At 35.7% G+C, this 14,093-nt stretch overlaps 1 protein-coding gene across 5 annotated transcripts in view; it reads right to left on the bottom strand.

Annotated features, from left to right (window-relative positions):
- The window catches only part of PHF14 (PHD finger protein 14), an 809,709-nt gene extending 797,081 nt beyond the window's left edge, over window positions 1–12,628 (bottom strand). For 4 of the 5 annotated variants that reach the window (XR_008402519.1, XM_053714097.1, XM_053714098.1 and 1 more), the window contains exons 1-3: window positions 12,486–12,628; window positions 10,074–10,184; window positions 7,135–7,778 (exon numbers count right to left, since the gene is read on the bottom strand). Coding sequence is in view for 4 of the 5 variants with exons in the window: in XM_053714097.1 (XP_053570072.1) it covers window positions 7,135–7,778; window positions 10,074–10,184; window position 12,486 (756 nt within the window). In the remaining variant the exon portion in view is untranslated. The remainder of the gene's footprint in view (window positions 1–7,134; window positions 7,779–10,073; window positions 10,185–12,485) is intronic. The other variant, XM_053714100.1, reaches the window with a different exon arrangement.
- Between the last annotated feature and the right edge of the window lie 1,465 nt (window positions 12,629–14,093).

The following is a 14,093-nucleotide window of genomic DNA, read 5'->3' as shown; positions in this document are numbered from 1 at the left end:
AACTTCAGCAACAAGAAGAAAAGCATTAAATGTCCATTTAATGGTTACAAGAAAGAAACAGAAAACCATAAAAGATTGGGAAGCTATATTATATACATAAACATATGTACATGCAAAAAAACTCACATATAGCAACTTGTGTATACTGCAACAGAATATAGTCATACAAGTGTTTATATATTACACACACTCAGAGTTGATTTGAAATAAAAGAACAGCAAATGTTATTTGCAACAAAGTTCCATAGCATTTACTCACCCAAGTACTCCCACTTCAAAAGGTACCCAACTGCAATATTTGTTTATTTAAAGACAGTCAAAATTAATCTATAATAATTCAGACAGAATAAGTAATTGAAAAATAACTGCCAGTGCTCAGCAAACCCAGAAGACCAGGAGCCACTGGCTCCTAAAATGTTACGCCTAGATCCTAACTAAATGGGTTATTCTCCATAAAGCTATATACCAATACCACTGTTTGGCTCCTATATTTTAAACCGATTTGTTGACCCTTATTACTATTATCTTATTTGCTTTGTTCTCGTAGTATCCTTTGTTGAAAAGTATACCTAGGTAGACTTAGGAGCAGCAATGCCCTACTGGGATTGAACTGAACACATCAGGTGAGCCAATGACAAGAGGCATTTATGAGCAGCCACCAATCAGCAGCTCGAAGATACAGTTAGAGCATACAGTTCTAAACAACTTTCCAATTTACTTCTGTTATCAAATTTGCTTTCTTCTCTTGGAATCCTTTCTTGAAGGAGCAGCAAAGCAATACTGGGAACTAGCTGAACACAATGGGTCAGCAGTTCGCTCCCAGTAGTGCATTGCTGCTCATTCCAGAAAGGACATCAAGTCAATGAAGCAACTTTGATAACAGAATTAAATTTGAGCATTGTTAAGAAATGTATCCTCTAACAATCACAAATGAAATTATTTTAGTTTTAAGGCCCCTTAAAATTAAAATGTGTCATCAAAAGTTGTCCCGCAGCTTTTCAGTACAGCCACCATTGCAGTCATTTTTTTATATGACATACTGGGGTGAGTAAATACTATAGATATTTGTTACAAATAAACATTTACTGTCGCTTTTTTGGGAACAACATAATTCTGTGAATTCTGAAAAGATTGTTCAGTTAAATAACCTGAGAATGTGCTAATTAATTCCACATATTTTTTTAATAGAAAACATAAATGTATGTATAATAATAGCAAACAAATGAGCTGATGTTGTGCACAGTGAGTACTGGTGTATAATGAGGAGCAGCTAGAGCCTATCTGCAACACTAGCATGAAGCACCATTTTCTCACACCCTATTCTACCTGTCTCTTGACATAAAGCATCATTTATCTAAACAGGAAACCGCAGGCTGGGAGTATGCTATACTACTATATATTGCATTGATCCGCAAATGTTCTCTTTCCCACCTTCACCAATCATTTTACTCCTGTCTGTCTCGGTACCACTAAAAACACACATAAGCCTGTGAACACCACATCGGTTCCTAAGACTATCACTGGGTGAACTAGTTAGAAAAATAGCACTCCTACTCCACCTAACACCAGACCCCCAAACATATTGTAATTGTAAAGACCAGAAAAAAAAAACAACACACAGCCTGTGCAGAACAGCACACAGCCACAAAATGACAGTATGTCAAGTGCTACTGCTGTACAGTGCAATACCCATATAAGATATCTGCATCTGTAGAGACTGCTGTATTTGAAAAGTTATGATATAAATGTGATCTCCAACTTTCCACCCTTGCCATTGATAATTTCATTCAAAGACAATTCCCAATATGAAGCACATGCACTAACCCCAGCCCTGCCAGTTTCTCCGGTTGCCATGCTGCTTACTTGGTACTGTAGTTCATATTTGAACTGGATATGGAGTCGTGAATTTTTTGGTTCATGATACTTCAGATAGAGCATGCAGTTTGAAACAACTTTTCAACTTACTTCTATAATCAAATGTTCTTCATTCTCTTTGTATCCTTTGATGAAGGAGCAACAGTGCACTACTGCTAGCTGAACACATCAGTTGAGCCAATTGCAAGGAATATGTGTTCTGTTACCAATCAGTAGTTAGCTTCCAGTAATGCATTGCAGCTTCTGATTCTACCTAGGTATGCTTTTAAACAACGGATACCAAGAGAACAAAGCAAATTAGATAATAGAAGTAAATAAAAAAAATAGCTTAATGTTGTATGCTCTAAAAGAATCATGAAAGAAATACAATTGGTTTCATGCCCCTTCAGTAATTATGCAATCATTGAATCAGGGTTCTGGATCATGCAAGATGCACTCCAGTCTCTCTAAGAAGAATGGGGGGGGGGGAACAGCAGGAAAAATAAAAAATATTACAAATGTTTGTGTTATTTTATATTGCAAATGCTTAAAACTTTTTATGCAGAAAATTGTAGCTGCTTAACCATAACAGCCAAAATATGTGCCAAAAATTTAGAGATTATATAATGAGAATATAACAAGCAATACTTAATGGGTGTTACTACTGGTTCTAAAGGGTCATGGGATTTGTACCCAGTCCAGTTTGAGAATGTAGTCCATTTCCGTGTTTTGGATGTGTCTAGGGAAATTTCAAAGGGCCTGTGTCACCCTTGTTTGCATCTCAGTGTGTTTAGTCGGGGGCGTGCATTAAGTGGCTGTAGGTTAGGGACCCAGAGAGAAAGAGACGATGATGTGGTCCTGGGTATGTGTGTGTATATGTATGTATGTGTGTGTATATGTATGTATGTGTATATATATATATATATATATATTCAGTCAGACCAGCTCTAAGGACTACCTGATATAGTTAAGTAATAGGGAAACCACGAGACACTAGTATCCGTGTCTTAGGGTGCTGAGGAGGAATCAAAAAGTTAGGTATAATCAAAATAAAGATAGAAAATGTAGAAGTAGAGAAAGTAAGAAAAAGTAAATAGGTTTCCCTAGCCAGCACTTCCCCATATCGTTACAATGTATTAAAACAGAGATGCCGAAGCAAAGGGGTACCAGAATCACAGCCAAAGCAAAGAATCAGAATACACATTAGTAATACAAAATATATAAATGTATTAAATGCCTTAGTCTACAACATATAAATATTCCCTTTACCCATAACTCTATTAAAAGTACACAAACCTATGGCCATAGTAGAGAGAAAAAATATTTAGATGTCTGTAAGGTGAATAATGTATCTCAAAAATAAAAGATCTTATCATTATCAAAGAAAAAACCTCTACAAGGCGTAATTCCTCTGTTTAAGGCATTGAATAGATCTTATTGGTCAGATTGATAGCTCCAAATAGCAGGTATGCACGTCAAAAGCAGATGTCAGAGTATAATGCAGTCCAGCAATTAATGCACATACATATATCAAATGGAGCGATGGAATAGCTCTTGTAGTGACGTAGTATGTTAAGCAGTTCATGCAGGTTAGTGACGACGTATATTGAGCAGGTCATGCATATTAATCACAGTCATATATAGCAGGAAAATGCATATAGCATCTATTCAATTGGTTCAAATGACGTTATAAGCAGTTCATGCATATTAATCACAGTCATATGTAGCAGAAAAATGCATATAGCATCTGTTCAATTGGTGTCGTTATTAAGGGAAAATCCTACTGAGAGCTGTACTCTCGCCTAAGGATTCCTTGTTAGATCTCACCACTTCCCAGATATGCTGTGATCCATCGTACGGTGCCTGCGTGATGTGCGTCATACAGATCTTTGTCTTTGTGCAGCTTGAAGTGCGGGCTGTCCTTGCCGTCTCTCAAGGCAGTTTGCAACACAGCAGATCCCTTTACTTACTCGGGTGGTCCACCCCAAGTCATATTAAAACACGTAACACGTGTTTCACCGCTAGGAACTTCCGGTGCGGCTTCTTCACGACGTATCAGTGCTACTGTTCTTCTTCCCTCCGGAAATTTATACCCTGAATATGGGAGGCCTGGGTGATTCATTTTTCCTCCCCTCAAAGTATCTCAATGAAGAGATCAACTATGCCCCTCCCTATAGATAGTAATATGGAGCCATAATATAGCCTGTATACAGCTATCTCTTTATACATGATTATCTTATCTTCTGTGTACTGAATAAATTAAAATGGTAGGTATATCTTACCTGAGTAGCCAACATGAGTAAAATCTGTACTTGTAAATATATCAATTCCCATTTACTTATATTAAATTTTATTGTTATATTTATTTAATAAATTTTCACTATGTTGAAGGAAGCAGAATGCATATTTTTGTAAATAAATACAGATAAGTATAAAGTTAGCATAAGGTTTAAAATAAATTACCAAAGTCTAGGTATTAATCTAAAAAATACATATAAGTATAAAATCAATTAAAATGAAATCCGACTGTATGCATTTACCCTAAACAAGAACGTTATCACAGTGACAGATACTTTGAGGGGAGGAAAAATGAATCACCCAGGCCTCCCATATTCAGGGTATAAATTTCCGGAGGGAAGAAGAAACAGTAGCCCCGGAAGTTCCTAGCGGTGAAACACGTGTTACGTGTTTTAATATGACTCGGGGTGGACCACCCGAGTAAGTAAAGGGATCTGATATGTTGCAAACTGCCTAGAGAGACGGCAAGGACAGCCCGCACTTCAAGCTGCACAAAGACAAAGATCTGTATGACGCAGGCACCGGACGATGGATCACAGCATATCTGGGAAGTGGTGAGATCTAACAAGGAATCCTTAGGCAAGAGTACAGCTCTCAGTAGGATTTTCCCTTAATAACGACACCAATTGAACAGATGCTATATGCATTTTTCTGCTACATATGACTGTGATTAATATGCATGAACTGCTTATAACGTCATTTGAACCAATTGAATAGATGCTATATGCATTTTCCTGCTATATATGACTGTGATTAATATGCATGACCTGCTCAATATACAACATCACTAACCTGCATGAACTGCTTAACATACTACGTCACTACAAGAGCTATTCTATCGCTCCATTTGATATATGTATGTGCATTAATTGCTGGACTGCATTATACTCTGACATCTGCTTTTGACGTGCATACCTGCTATTTGGAACTATAAATCTGACCAATAAGATCTATTCAATGCCTTAAACAGAGGAATTACACCTTGTAGAGATTTTTGCATTGATAATGTTATGATCTTTATTTTTTGAGATACATTATTCACCTTACAGATGTCTAAATATTTTTTCTCTCTACTATGGCCATAGGTTTGTGTATTTTTAATAGAGTTATGGGTAAAGGGAATATTTATATGTTGTAGACTAAGGTATTTAATACATTTATATATTTTGTATTACTAATGTGCATTCTGATTCTTTGCTTTGGCTGGGATTCTGTTACCCCTTTGCTGCGGCATCTCTGTTTTAATACATTGTAACGATATGGGGAAGTGCTGGCTAGGGAAACCTATTTACTTTTTCTTACTTTCTCTACTTCTACATTTTCTATCTTTACTTTGATTATATATATATATATATATATATATATATATATATATATATATATATATATATAAAATAAAAAAGGGGAATTGCTGCACATCCATTTGCAAATACACAACACTTTTAAATGCTGCAAAAATTGCCTGCAAAAACATCTATTCTTTTAAATAAATAATAATTATTCAGCCCATTTGGGCAAAGGACTGTAGTGTTAGGAACAGTCGATAACGGGACACCTTTTAAGTTGGTGACTGGCTAAGCAGAATATGGCCATATTGTGTCACTAAGATCCCAATGTTATTTAGGTGTTGTGTATTTGCAAATGGATGTGTGCCAATTCCCCCTGTTTTGTGTAACTACTTGGTCACATTGGCAGCACTCCCAAATTGTTAGGTGTGCTAAACCAAACTTTGTAGTTGTGTATGTATGTATATGTGTGTGTGTGTGTGTATATATATATATATATATATATATATATATATATATATATATATATATATATATATATATATATACACATATACACACACACACACACACACACACACACAGTGGTGGAAAAGTATCACTATGATTTACAAGTCAGGGAAGAAATGTTACTAGCCCAGAGGGAATATTTTCTTGCTCACTTAATATTAAAGGGACAGTAAAGTCAAAATTAAACTTTTCCGATTCCAGCAAACATGCAATTTTAAAAACTTTCCAATTTATTTATTATCACTAGCATTGCTCTATTGGTATTCTTTGTTGAAAAACATATCTAAATAGGCTCAGGCGCAACAAAGCACTACTGGGAGCTAGCTGCTGACTGGTGGCTGCCCATGTATTTCTCTTATTATTGGCTCACCTGATATGTTTAGCTAGGTCCCAGTAAGGCATTGCTGCTCCTTCAGCAAAGGATTCTAAGTGAATGTAGCAAATTTGATATTAGAAGTAAAATGGAAAGTATGTGTTCTATTTTAATCAAGAAAAACATTTTGGGTTTCATGTCTCTTTAAATAAAACTTTTTGAATATCATCTAATGATTTGTTAACATTTGAAAACCAAAAAAATGCACTAGTGAAGATTATGTCATTTACCTACTTATTAGGGATGTGCAAAAATTCAGATTTCGGCATTCATTAGTGAAACTAAAATTGTATTCTCTGAATGAACCATGAAAGAAAAATTGGGGGTTTCATGTCCCTTTAAATACAAAATTTCACATATCATCTAACATCTTATGATGTGTAAACAATTTAATTAATTTATTTATTATCACAACCAAAAAACAATTAAAAATAAACAAACATTATGTCATTTGACCTATTTATCTTGTAGGAAACTTCTACTAGCCTTGAACTGTAGCGGATGAGTAACAATTTTTGCTAATTTGCTATCTTTATCATAGAGTGAGCTAACTTTTTCCCTCTGGGCAAGTAACATACAAGTATACATGCACACATATACACACTACTGTTGAATAAATAAAGCTTTTTTCAGCTAATTCTGACTAGAAAGCAGGACATTTTACCTCATTGAGGTCTATGATTATGGCATCTGCCGAAATGCATAAGAACAGTCTATTTTTCATGTTTTTTGTGCACTTATTTCAATGGCAAAATAAAGAACTGTCTTTACATTTATGGAAGCTTTGAGACCTTTATTTTGTTTTGGATTTTACCTCATTACTCTTGCTTTGTGACAGTGTCAGGCTATCATTGGTCAACTCCTCATCATCACCACTATTTCTACTAGGCAGTTTTATTTTCTTTTTCTTTCCTTCCTCGTCACTAGAACTGTCACTGTCTTCTTCATTGCCTGCATTATTTTCATCATCCTCACTGCCATACTCTTCATCATCCAGGTCACTCCCCTCACCATAAGATGAGAACTTCCCTTTCTTGTTGCCAACAGTAGGCCGCCAGTCATTATCATCCTCGCTATCATAATCATCCATTGCATTTAACTCCTCCATTGTTATGAAATCCAACATAGGTCTGTTTCTGCGCAAATTCCATTTTTTAGGCTCATTTGTTTGGTCTTCTGTGCTTAGATCATTCTCTAAAACGGTCTCTTTTTTCTTTTGGGACATTTCATCGTTGTCTTCTTGTTTTGTTTCATCTTTACTTAGTGTTTCTTCCACTCCTTTTTCCTCACTTTGAGGATCACATATTGGTGCATCTTCCTCTACAACTACTTTCTCATCTTCCACTCCTGAAGCTGTTGACAACTCCTCCTCCATTACTTCACCTTCTGAGTCACTACTAGATCCATCACCGCTGTCCTTGGATGCATCATCGCTGCCATTAACACTGCCTTCAGAATCTGCAAATAAAATGTAACCAAAGAATAAAAATAATAAACAGATCAAAATATGTAAACATGACTTTTTGTAGCCTAAGACAGGGGTGATCAACCTTGGGCCTCCAGAGGTTTTGGGACCTCATTTCCCATGATGTTCAGACACTTTAAAGGGACACTGTACCCAAAAATTTTCTTTTGTGATTCATATAGAGCATGCAATTTTAAGCAACTTTCTAATTTACTAATTTTTCTTCATTCTCTTGCTATCTTTATATGAAAAACAAGGCATCTAAGCTTTTTTTCTTGGTTCAGAACTCTGGACAGCAGTTTTTGATTGGTGGATGAATTTATCCACCAATCAGCAAGGACAACCTAGGTTGTTCACCAAAAATGGGCCGGCATCTAAACTTACATTCTTGCATTTCAAATAAAGATACCAAGAGAATAAAGAACATTTGATAATAGGAGTAAATTAGAAAGTTGCTTAAAATTGCATGCTCTATCTGAATCATGAAATAATTTTTTTGGGTACAGTGTCCCTTTAAGCTGGCTGAGCATCATGGAAAATTTAGTTCCAAAACCTCTAGAGAGCCAAGGTGATCACACCCCTGTCCTAAGCGGTCGTTTTTTTTTTCATATGCACAAATACAGTTTACTGGTAACTAACACAGATCTACAAAGTTATGTAAGTCAAAACTGCTTAAATGGTTTAATTCAATAGAAAGTTAACTTTAGAAAGCAACATCTTGTTTTTAAACAAAAAAAATTTTTTAATGCATGTGCCAATAGCTTCATAAACCATAAAACAGAAAAAAAACTCACAATTAGTACCGAAAAAATAAGAGATCATATATTATCTAAATTAATCATTTTTTATTCTCTAAAAAATATTACACATGCAAAAATTAAATAACGTATACGGAAGAACTGCAATTAAACACATAAAAGGACCATTATAACGTTAACATTAGATGCTCCAATTCGTTAGAACATGTAATTTTAACACTGGGGACCCAGCATAATGTGTGTTTAACCCTGCAGAGAAATGCTGGTCCAAAGCAGAAAATGCTGCTGAGCCAATCAGCACTGGTAACTGCACAGCTGAGTCATGTGACTAGCACTGCTGATTGGCTCAGTTGCCAAGACCTGAGCACTGTTTAAAGGGACACTCAAGTCAAAATTAAACTTCATGATTCAGATAAAGCATGCAATTTTAAACAACTTTCCAATTTACTTCCATTAACAAAATGTGCAGTGTCTTTTTATATTTACACTTTTTGAGTCACCAACTCCTACTGAGCATGTGCAATAATTCACAGCATATACGTATATGCATTTGTGATTGGCTGATGGCTGTCACATGGTACAGTGGGAGTGGAAACAGACATAACTTTGCAATTTATTTAACAAAAATCTACTACTCATTTGAAGTTCAGACTAAGTGCTATTCCATTGTCTTATCATGCATGTGTTGATTATGCAAATCTACAATATTGACTGGTCCTTTAAACATATAGCATTGCAGAGTCGCAAGTGTTAAAATGACATTTTCTAATTAATTAGAACATGCAATTTTAATTTAAATAAAGCACATTTACTTTAAAGCTTTCTTAAACTGATACTGAAAATATCAGGAAATAAATGTGTATTCACAAATGATACTCAATTATAAACTGTTCATTGGCTGATAGGGACAACCCACATCACTTTATTGGAAGAACTAAGCACATCTCTAAAAAACTTTTTTTAATATCACTGAAAGAAAAAAGAAAAAAACACAACCATGTATGCAATGTTGGGAAGCAAAAAGCTGATGGATCAAAAAAATGTTTTATAAATTTGTACTTAAACACTAGCAAACAGGTGGACCGATTGTTGTAAATTACTTTGGCACCTATGATAGCCCAGGAATACAGTGCCAGTTATTATATAATTTAGGCCATGGGAAAGCAAATCCAGTCCTCAAGTACTGTATAAAAGGCCACGGTTTCTGGTTTTCCTTTGTACAAAATCATATAAAATAGTGATTCTATCAAAATCACATATAAATTATTATGTTCAAGTCAGGATATCCTTCAACTCTGACCTTTATATAGCCCAGAAGACATTGTCTATCCCTTTTCTAGGCATAATATACCAAGTAAAACTAACACTTTTAATGCAACTGTAAAACAGCTCATGAATTGAAAAGGAAACAAAATAGTCAGTCACAAAATCTACATTGTGACTTTGATCAACTTTGAGCTGCACAGTACTACAAATGAGGACTACTAAACTATTTCAATCTATTAATAAAAAAAAAGTTCTGTAAAATACCTGAAGCATCTCCAACTTTAAAATCACTGTCATCTGAGCTATCATAATCCAATGCTTCTAGAAGAGAGGCTGCCAAAGGCTTCACTTGTCGTCTTTTCGAACTCCGGTCCACTGAAAAGATAAGTTTTGTTTTTGTTTTGTTTTATTTTTTACGTATTACAGGAAATCTGACACATATAGTGCAAGTTTTTTTGAGAAAACAATAAATAAGAAGACGCAGGTTTGCACTTAAACCAGATATCAAATACATCTGGTGAACTTTCATGGTTGCAAAAATGTTGAAGTAACCACTATGTTCTTGCCATTGTGGGGTTTAGGGTTATAGAAAATATTTTGTCAAGACAATGGCAATAGTGCCATTGTCCTTCTGATCTCATTATTGCAGAGAAGGAGCATGAGTTGGTAACAACCTAAAAAGTGAAGTAGGCATAAGAATAAATCACAACAAAAAAATGTATCCAATTCCAGCCATCCTATAGACTAGTGCTTTCCAAACTGTGTGTCGTGACACTTTAGTGTGTTTTAAATTTAATTTGGTTTCCGACTTTACGCCTGCCTGCTATGCATATCACGTGGTTGACACATGATTGACACCTAGTGGGTTCACAGATCATCTTAACCTATTGGTGCAGCTCAGCGAGAACTGAAACTATTCTTATTGGCGGCACATTTTCTCCTGATTGCACGTGTAGCCTCCTCAAATCGGCTTGTGATTGCTTGTGTAGTCAGTGAGTGGGACAGTAGTGTGTTTGCAGCGGTCAGTTGGAGTCGGACTCGCAGAGCTCTGAGGACGGCAGCTTAAATGCTGAGCTGAAGTCAGAAGTCAAAGTGTTTTTTTGCAGCTAGCTCCCAGCAGTGCATTGCTGCTCCTGTTCTTGATATATGGATAGGAAGTTTAAAGTTTTAGTGGAAGCTTAAAAATGCTTGATGATGAAATGCGAGTATCTTTATCTAATATTCCACCAAATATTCAGAAACTGTGTTCATCCCATCAATTTCATACATCCCATTAAAATATTAAGTAGCTATTGGTGATATTTTTTTTTATTCTTGCACATACTTACATACTGTTACTTGTAAATACATTTTGTTATTATATAATTTATGGATCCATGTATCTTAAAACAAATTAGTTTAACCTCCTGTTTGCTAGTACAACTTAATTACTGTGTCACAAAATTATGTAGGTCTAAAAAGTGTGTCACCAACATGACAAGTTTGGAAAGCTCTGCTATAGACAGATAAACCAAAAGTACAATACAGAAATTGTAGACCTATTATTGTGTATTGAAAATGTTACTGTTACTACCAAGTTGCAAACAAAAACAGAAGTTACCACAGAGAGAGGATCATGCCAACCTGACACTTTAAATATGTTGATTTCATAAAGAAGCTATATGTTTAAAGCATAAGATTTCCTTTTCTTTCCTCTTTTTTTTAAAAAAAACTGGCATTCTATATATACTAAACTTGCCTACTAAAAACAGTTTAATAAAGTTTGTTTAACACCACTAGTAAAAGAGCAATAGCATACAATACACAAGTTTGTGTTTTCAATTTCCTTAAATTGCAAATTAAGTATTATATTTAATATTGGCACTATGAATATTTGAAAATACAAGTAAAATGGCTATATAGGTTATTAGCAGCAGCATTATATATATGTGTGTGTGTGTGTGTGCATATCTAGACAGTGCCTTGTGTTTATTTGTAACTATTTTTGTAATTGTATTTACTTTGACTGATAATGCCATGCATATTGTACTGTTAAATTAAAAAAAGGTGCTGCATTACAAATATATATATATAGAGTCAACCATGTAGGAATATCCTTGTTTGTTTATTTTGTTTATAAATATAAAGAATGTTATATCAAACAAGCCATACCTGAAAAGGCTATTTTTGAGCTGCCTAAAGAGAAAAAAAAAAAGAGTATTTCTATATGATACATGTGGGGAGCATAAAGAAGGCCTTTATGACACAACGCACAAAACAGGGGTGATTAAGGTTTATTTACAATATCATGGAACCTTTATTTTGACCCACAAAACAAGTATTTAGTAATATGATAAGCTGAATACGATATTTTATTGTTTGAAGGGGAATCATAACGTTGCCATGTTTTTGTGCCTTGCTGCTTTATACTGTATTTTGAGGGTTCAGGGTCTGTTGTGTGGGTGCTGAGAGGACTGCGAGTTATTAGCTGGAATGCTGTGAATTGCTTTGATTTATCACTATTGCTCACGTAAGATCGGAAAAGGATAGCTCACAAGTGAATGATGTGCATGCTGGTCTGCGGTGCAATATGTACACATACAGATATAGCATAACACCCCTGCCCCATAAAGCTCATTCATTACAGATATCTCTGCCGAGCGAACTGCAACTAAAACGAAACGAAACGTCACTCACTTGTGAATATGGAGCCTCAAAAGACAATCTGTATTGACAGCCAAACGCAATTAATAAAAAAATATATAGTAATAATAAAAAAAAACACACAATAGAGGTATCAACCCCGGACGCAAAACCAACGAGACAAGCTGCGAAACCACTTCCCCACCCATAGGGAATGCGACGTTATTGAAACGTCACGCAATGGGAGGAAAATACCTCACGTGGTGCTGCAGTGTAAGCCATGTTTAAATTGGGCAAGAATTGTACAAGAAAAGCAGAGTGAGGAATCAAGATTTATACTTATTTAAAATACCTGACCTAAATGTATATATTGGTATAAGCAAAGTACACACACAATCATTGTAACATTTAAATATGCGTATTGATGTGCAGATGTAAAATTGCTTAGTTGCTTACAAGTCCTGACTCCTGAGATATCTTCTTTTTGTGTACAAAAGTCGTGCTTTATCCCACTCTTCCTAAGAGAGGCCAAAAGGCATATGAAACCCAAAAAAATCAGATGGAACATACAATTTTAAACAGCTTTCCAGTTTATTACTATTATCTAATTTGCTTTGTTCTTTTGGTATCCTTTGTTTGAAAGCATACAGAAGTAAGCTCAGGAGCTGTGCGCTAGCTGCTGATTGGTTCTTGCACTTATATACCTTGAATCAAGATTATGTATGACTGTGCATTATGCAAAAAATAGTCAAGGAAGACCGGAGTGAGGCATCCAGTGATTGGCCTACTATTAGGGTTGCCTCCTCGGCCATGTTTTCCTGGACACTTATTAGTTATACATGCTTCAGGGTGTCATACCCCCCAACTGTCCCGAATTTCGCGGGACAGTCCCGATTTTAGGGGCCTGTCCCCCTGTCCCGGGTTGCTAGCCATCTGTCCCGATTTGCCCCAGGCATTTAAAAAAAATTAAATTCTATTGGGCCCATACTTAGAAGCAGCTGGCTTTGCTCTCACAGGGTTAGATACCTGTTAGATTCCCTGTGGAAAAGGAATGGTGTGTGGGTTAAGCAGGAATAAGAAGGCTTTATACACTCTGACCACGGGTAATGGTGACCTCTCTAACCTACCTCTGGTGGTAGTGATGATGTCTAAGCCCTGGTGATAATACTAGCATGCCTTCAGTTTTATACAATGAGCAGTGCTAATACCCGGGTAACGAACAGTGGCAGCCGCAGACTGCCAGCTAATGTGCTGCCAACCCCAGGACCCCATACAATGAATTACAGATACCCACATATGATGTAGTGTGTGTGTCTATCTGTATCCATAACTGTGTGTATCTCTATGTATACGTTTATGCATTGTGTGTGTGTCTGCATGTATAAATGTAAGCTATGTAGTGTGTGTGTATCTGCATGTGTGTGTATGTGTATCTGCATGTATAAGTGTATGCTATGTAGTGTGTGTGTGTGTCTGCATGTATAAGTGTATACTATGTAGTGTCTGTGTATCTGCATGTGTGTGTATGTGTATCTGCATGTATAAGTGTATGCTATGTAGTGTGTATGTGTATCTGCATGTATAAGTGTATACTATGTAGTGTGTGTCTGCATGTATAAGTGTATACTATGTAGTGTCTGTGTATCTGCATGTATAAGTGTA

This window comes from Bombina bombina, chromosome 5 (genome assembly GCF_027579735.1).
Source record: "Bombina bombina isolate aBomBom1 chromosome 5, aBomBom1.pri, whole genome shotgun sequence".
NCBI lineage: Eukaryota > Metazoa > Chordata > Amphibia > Anura > Bombinatoridae > Bombina > Bombina bombina.
The sequence above is the reverse complement of the archived record's forward strand: the minus strand, read 5'-3'. Positions and strand labels throughout refer to the sequence as shown.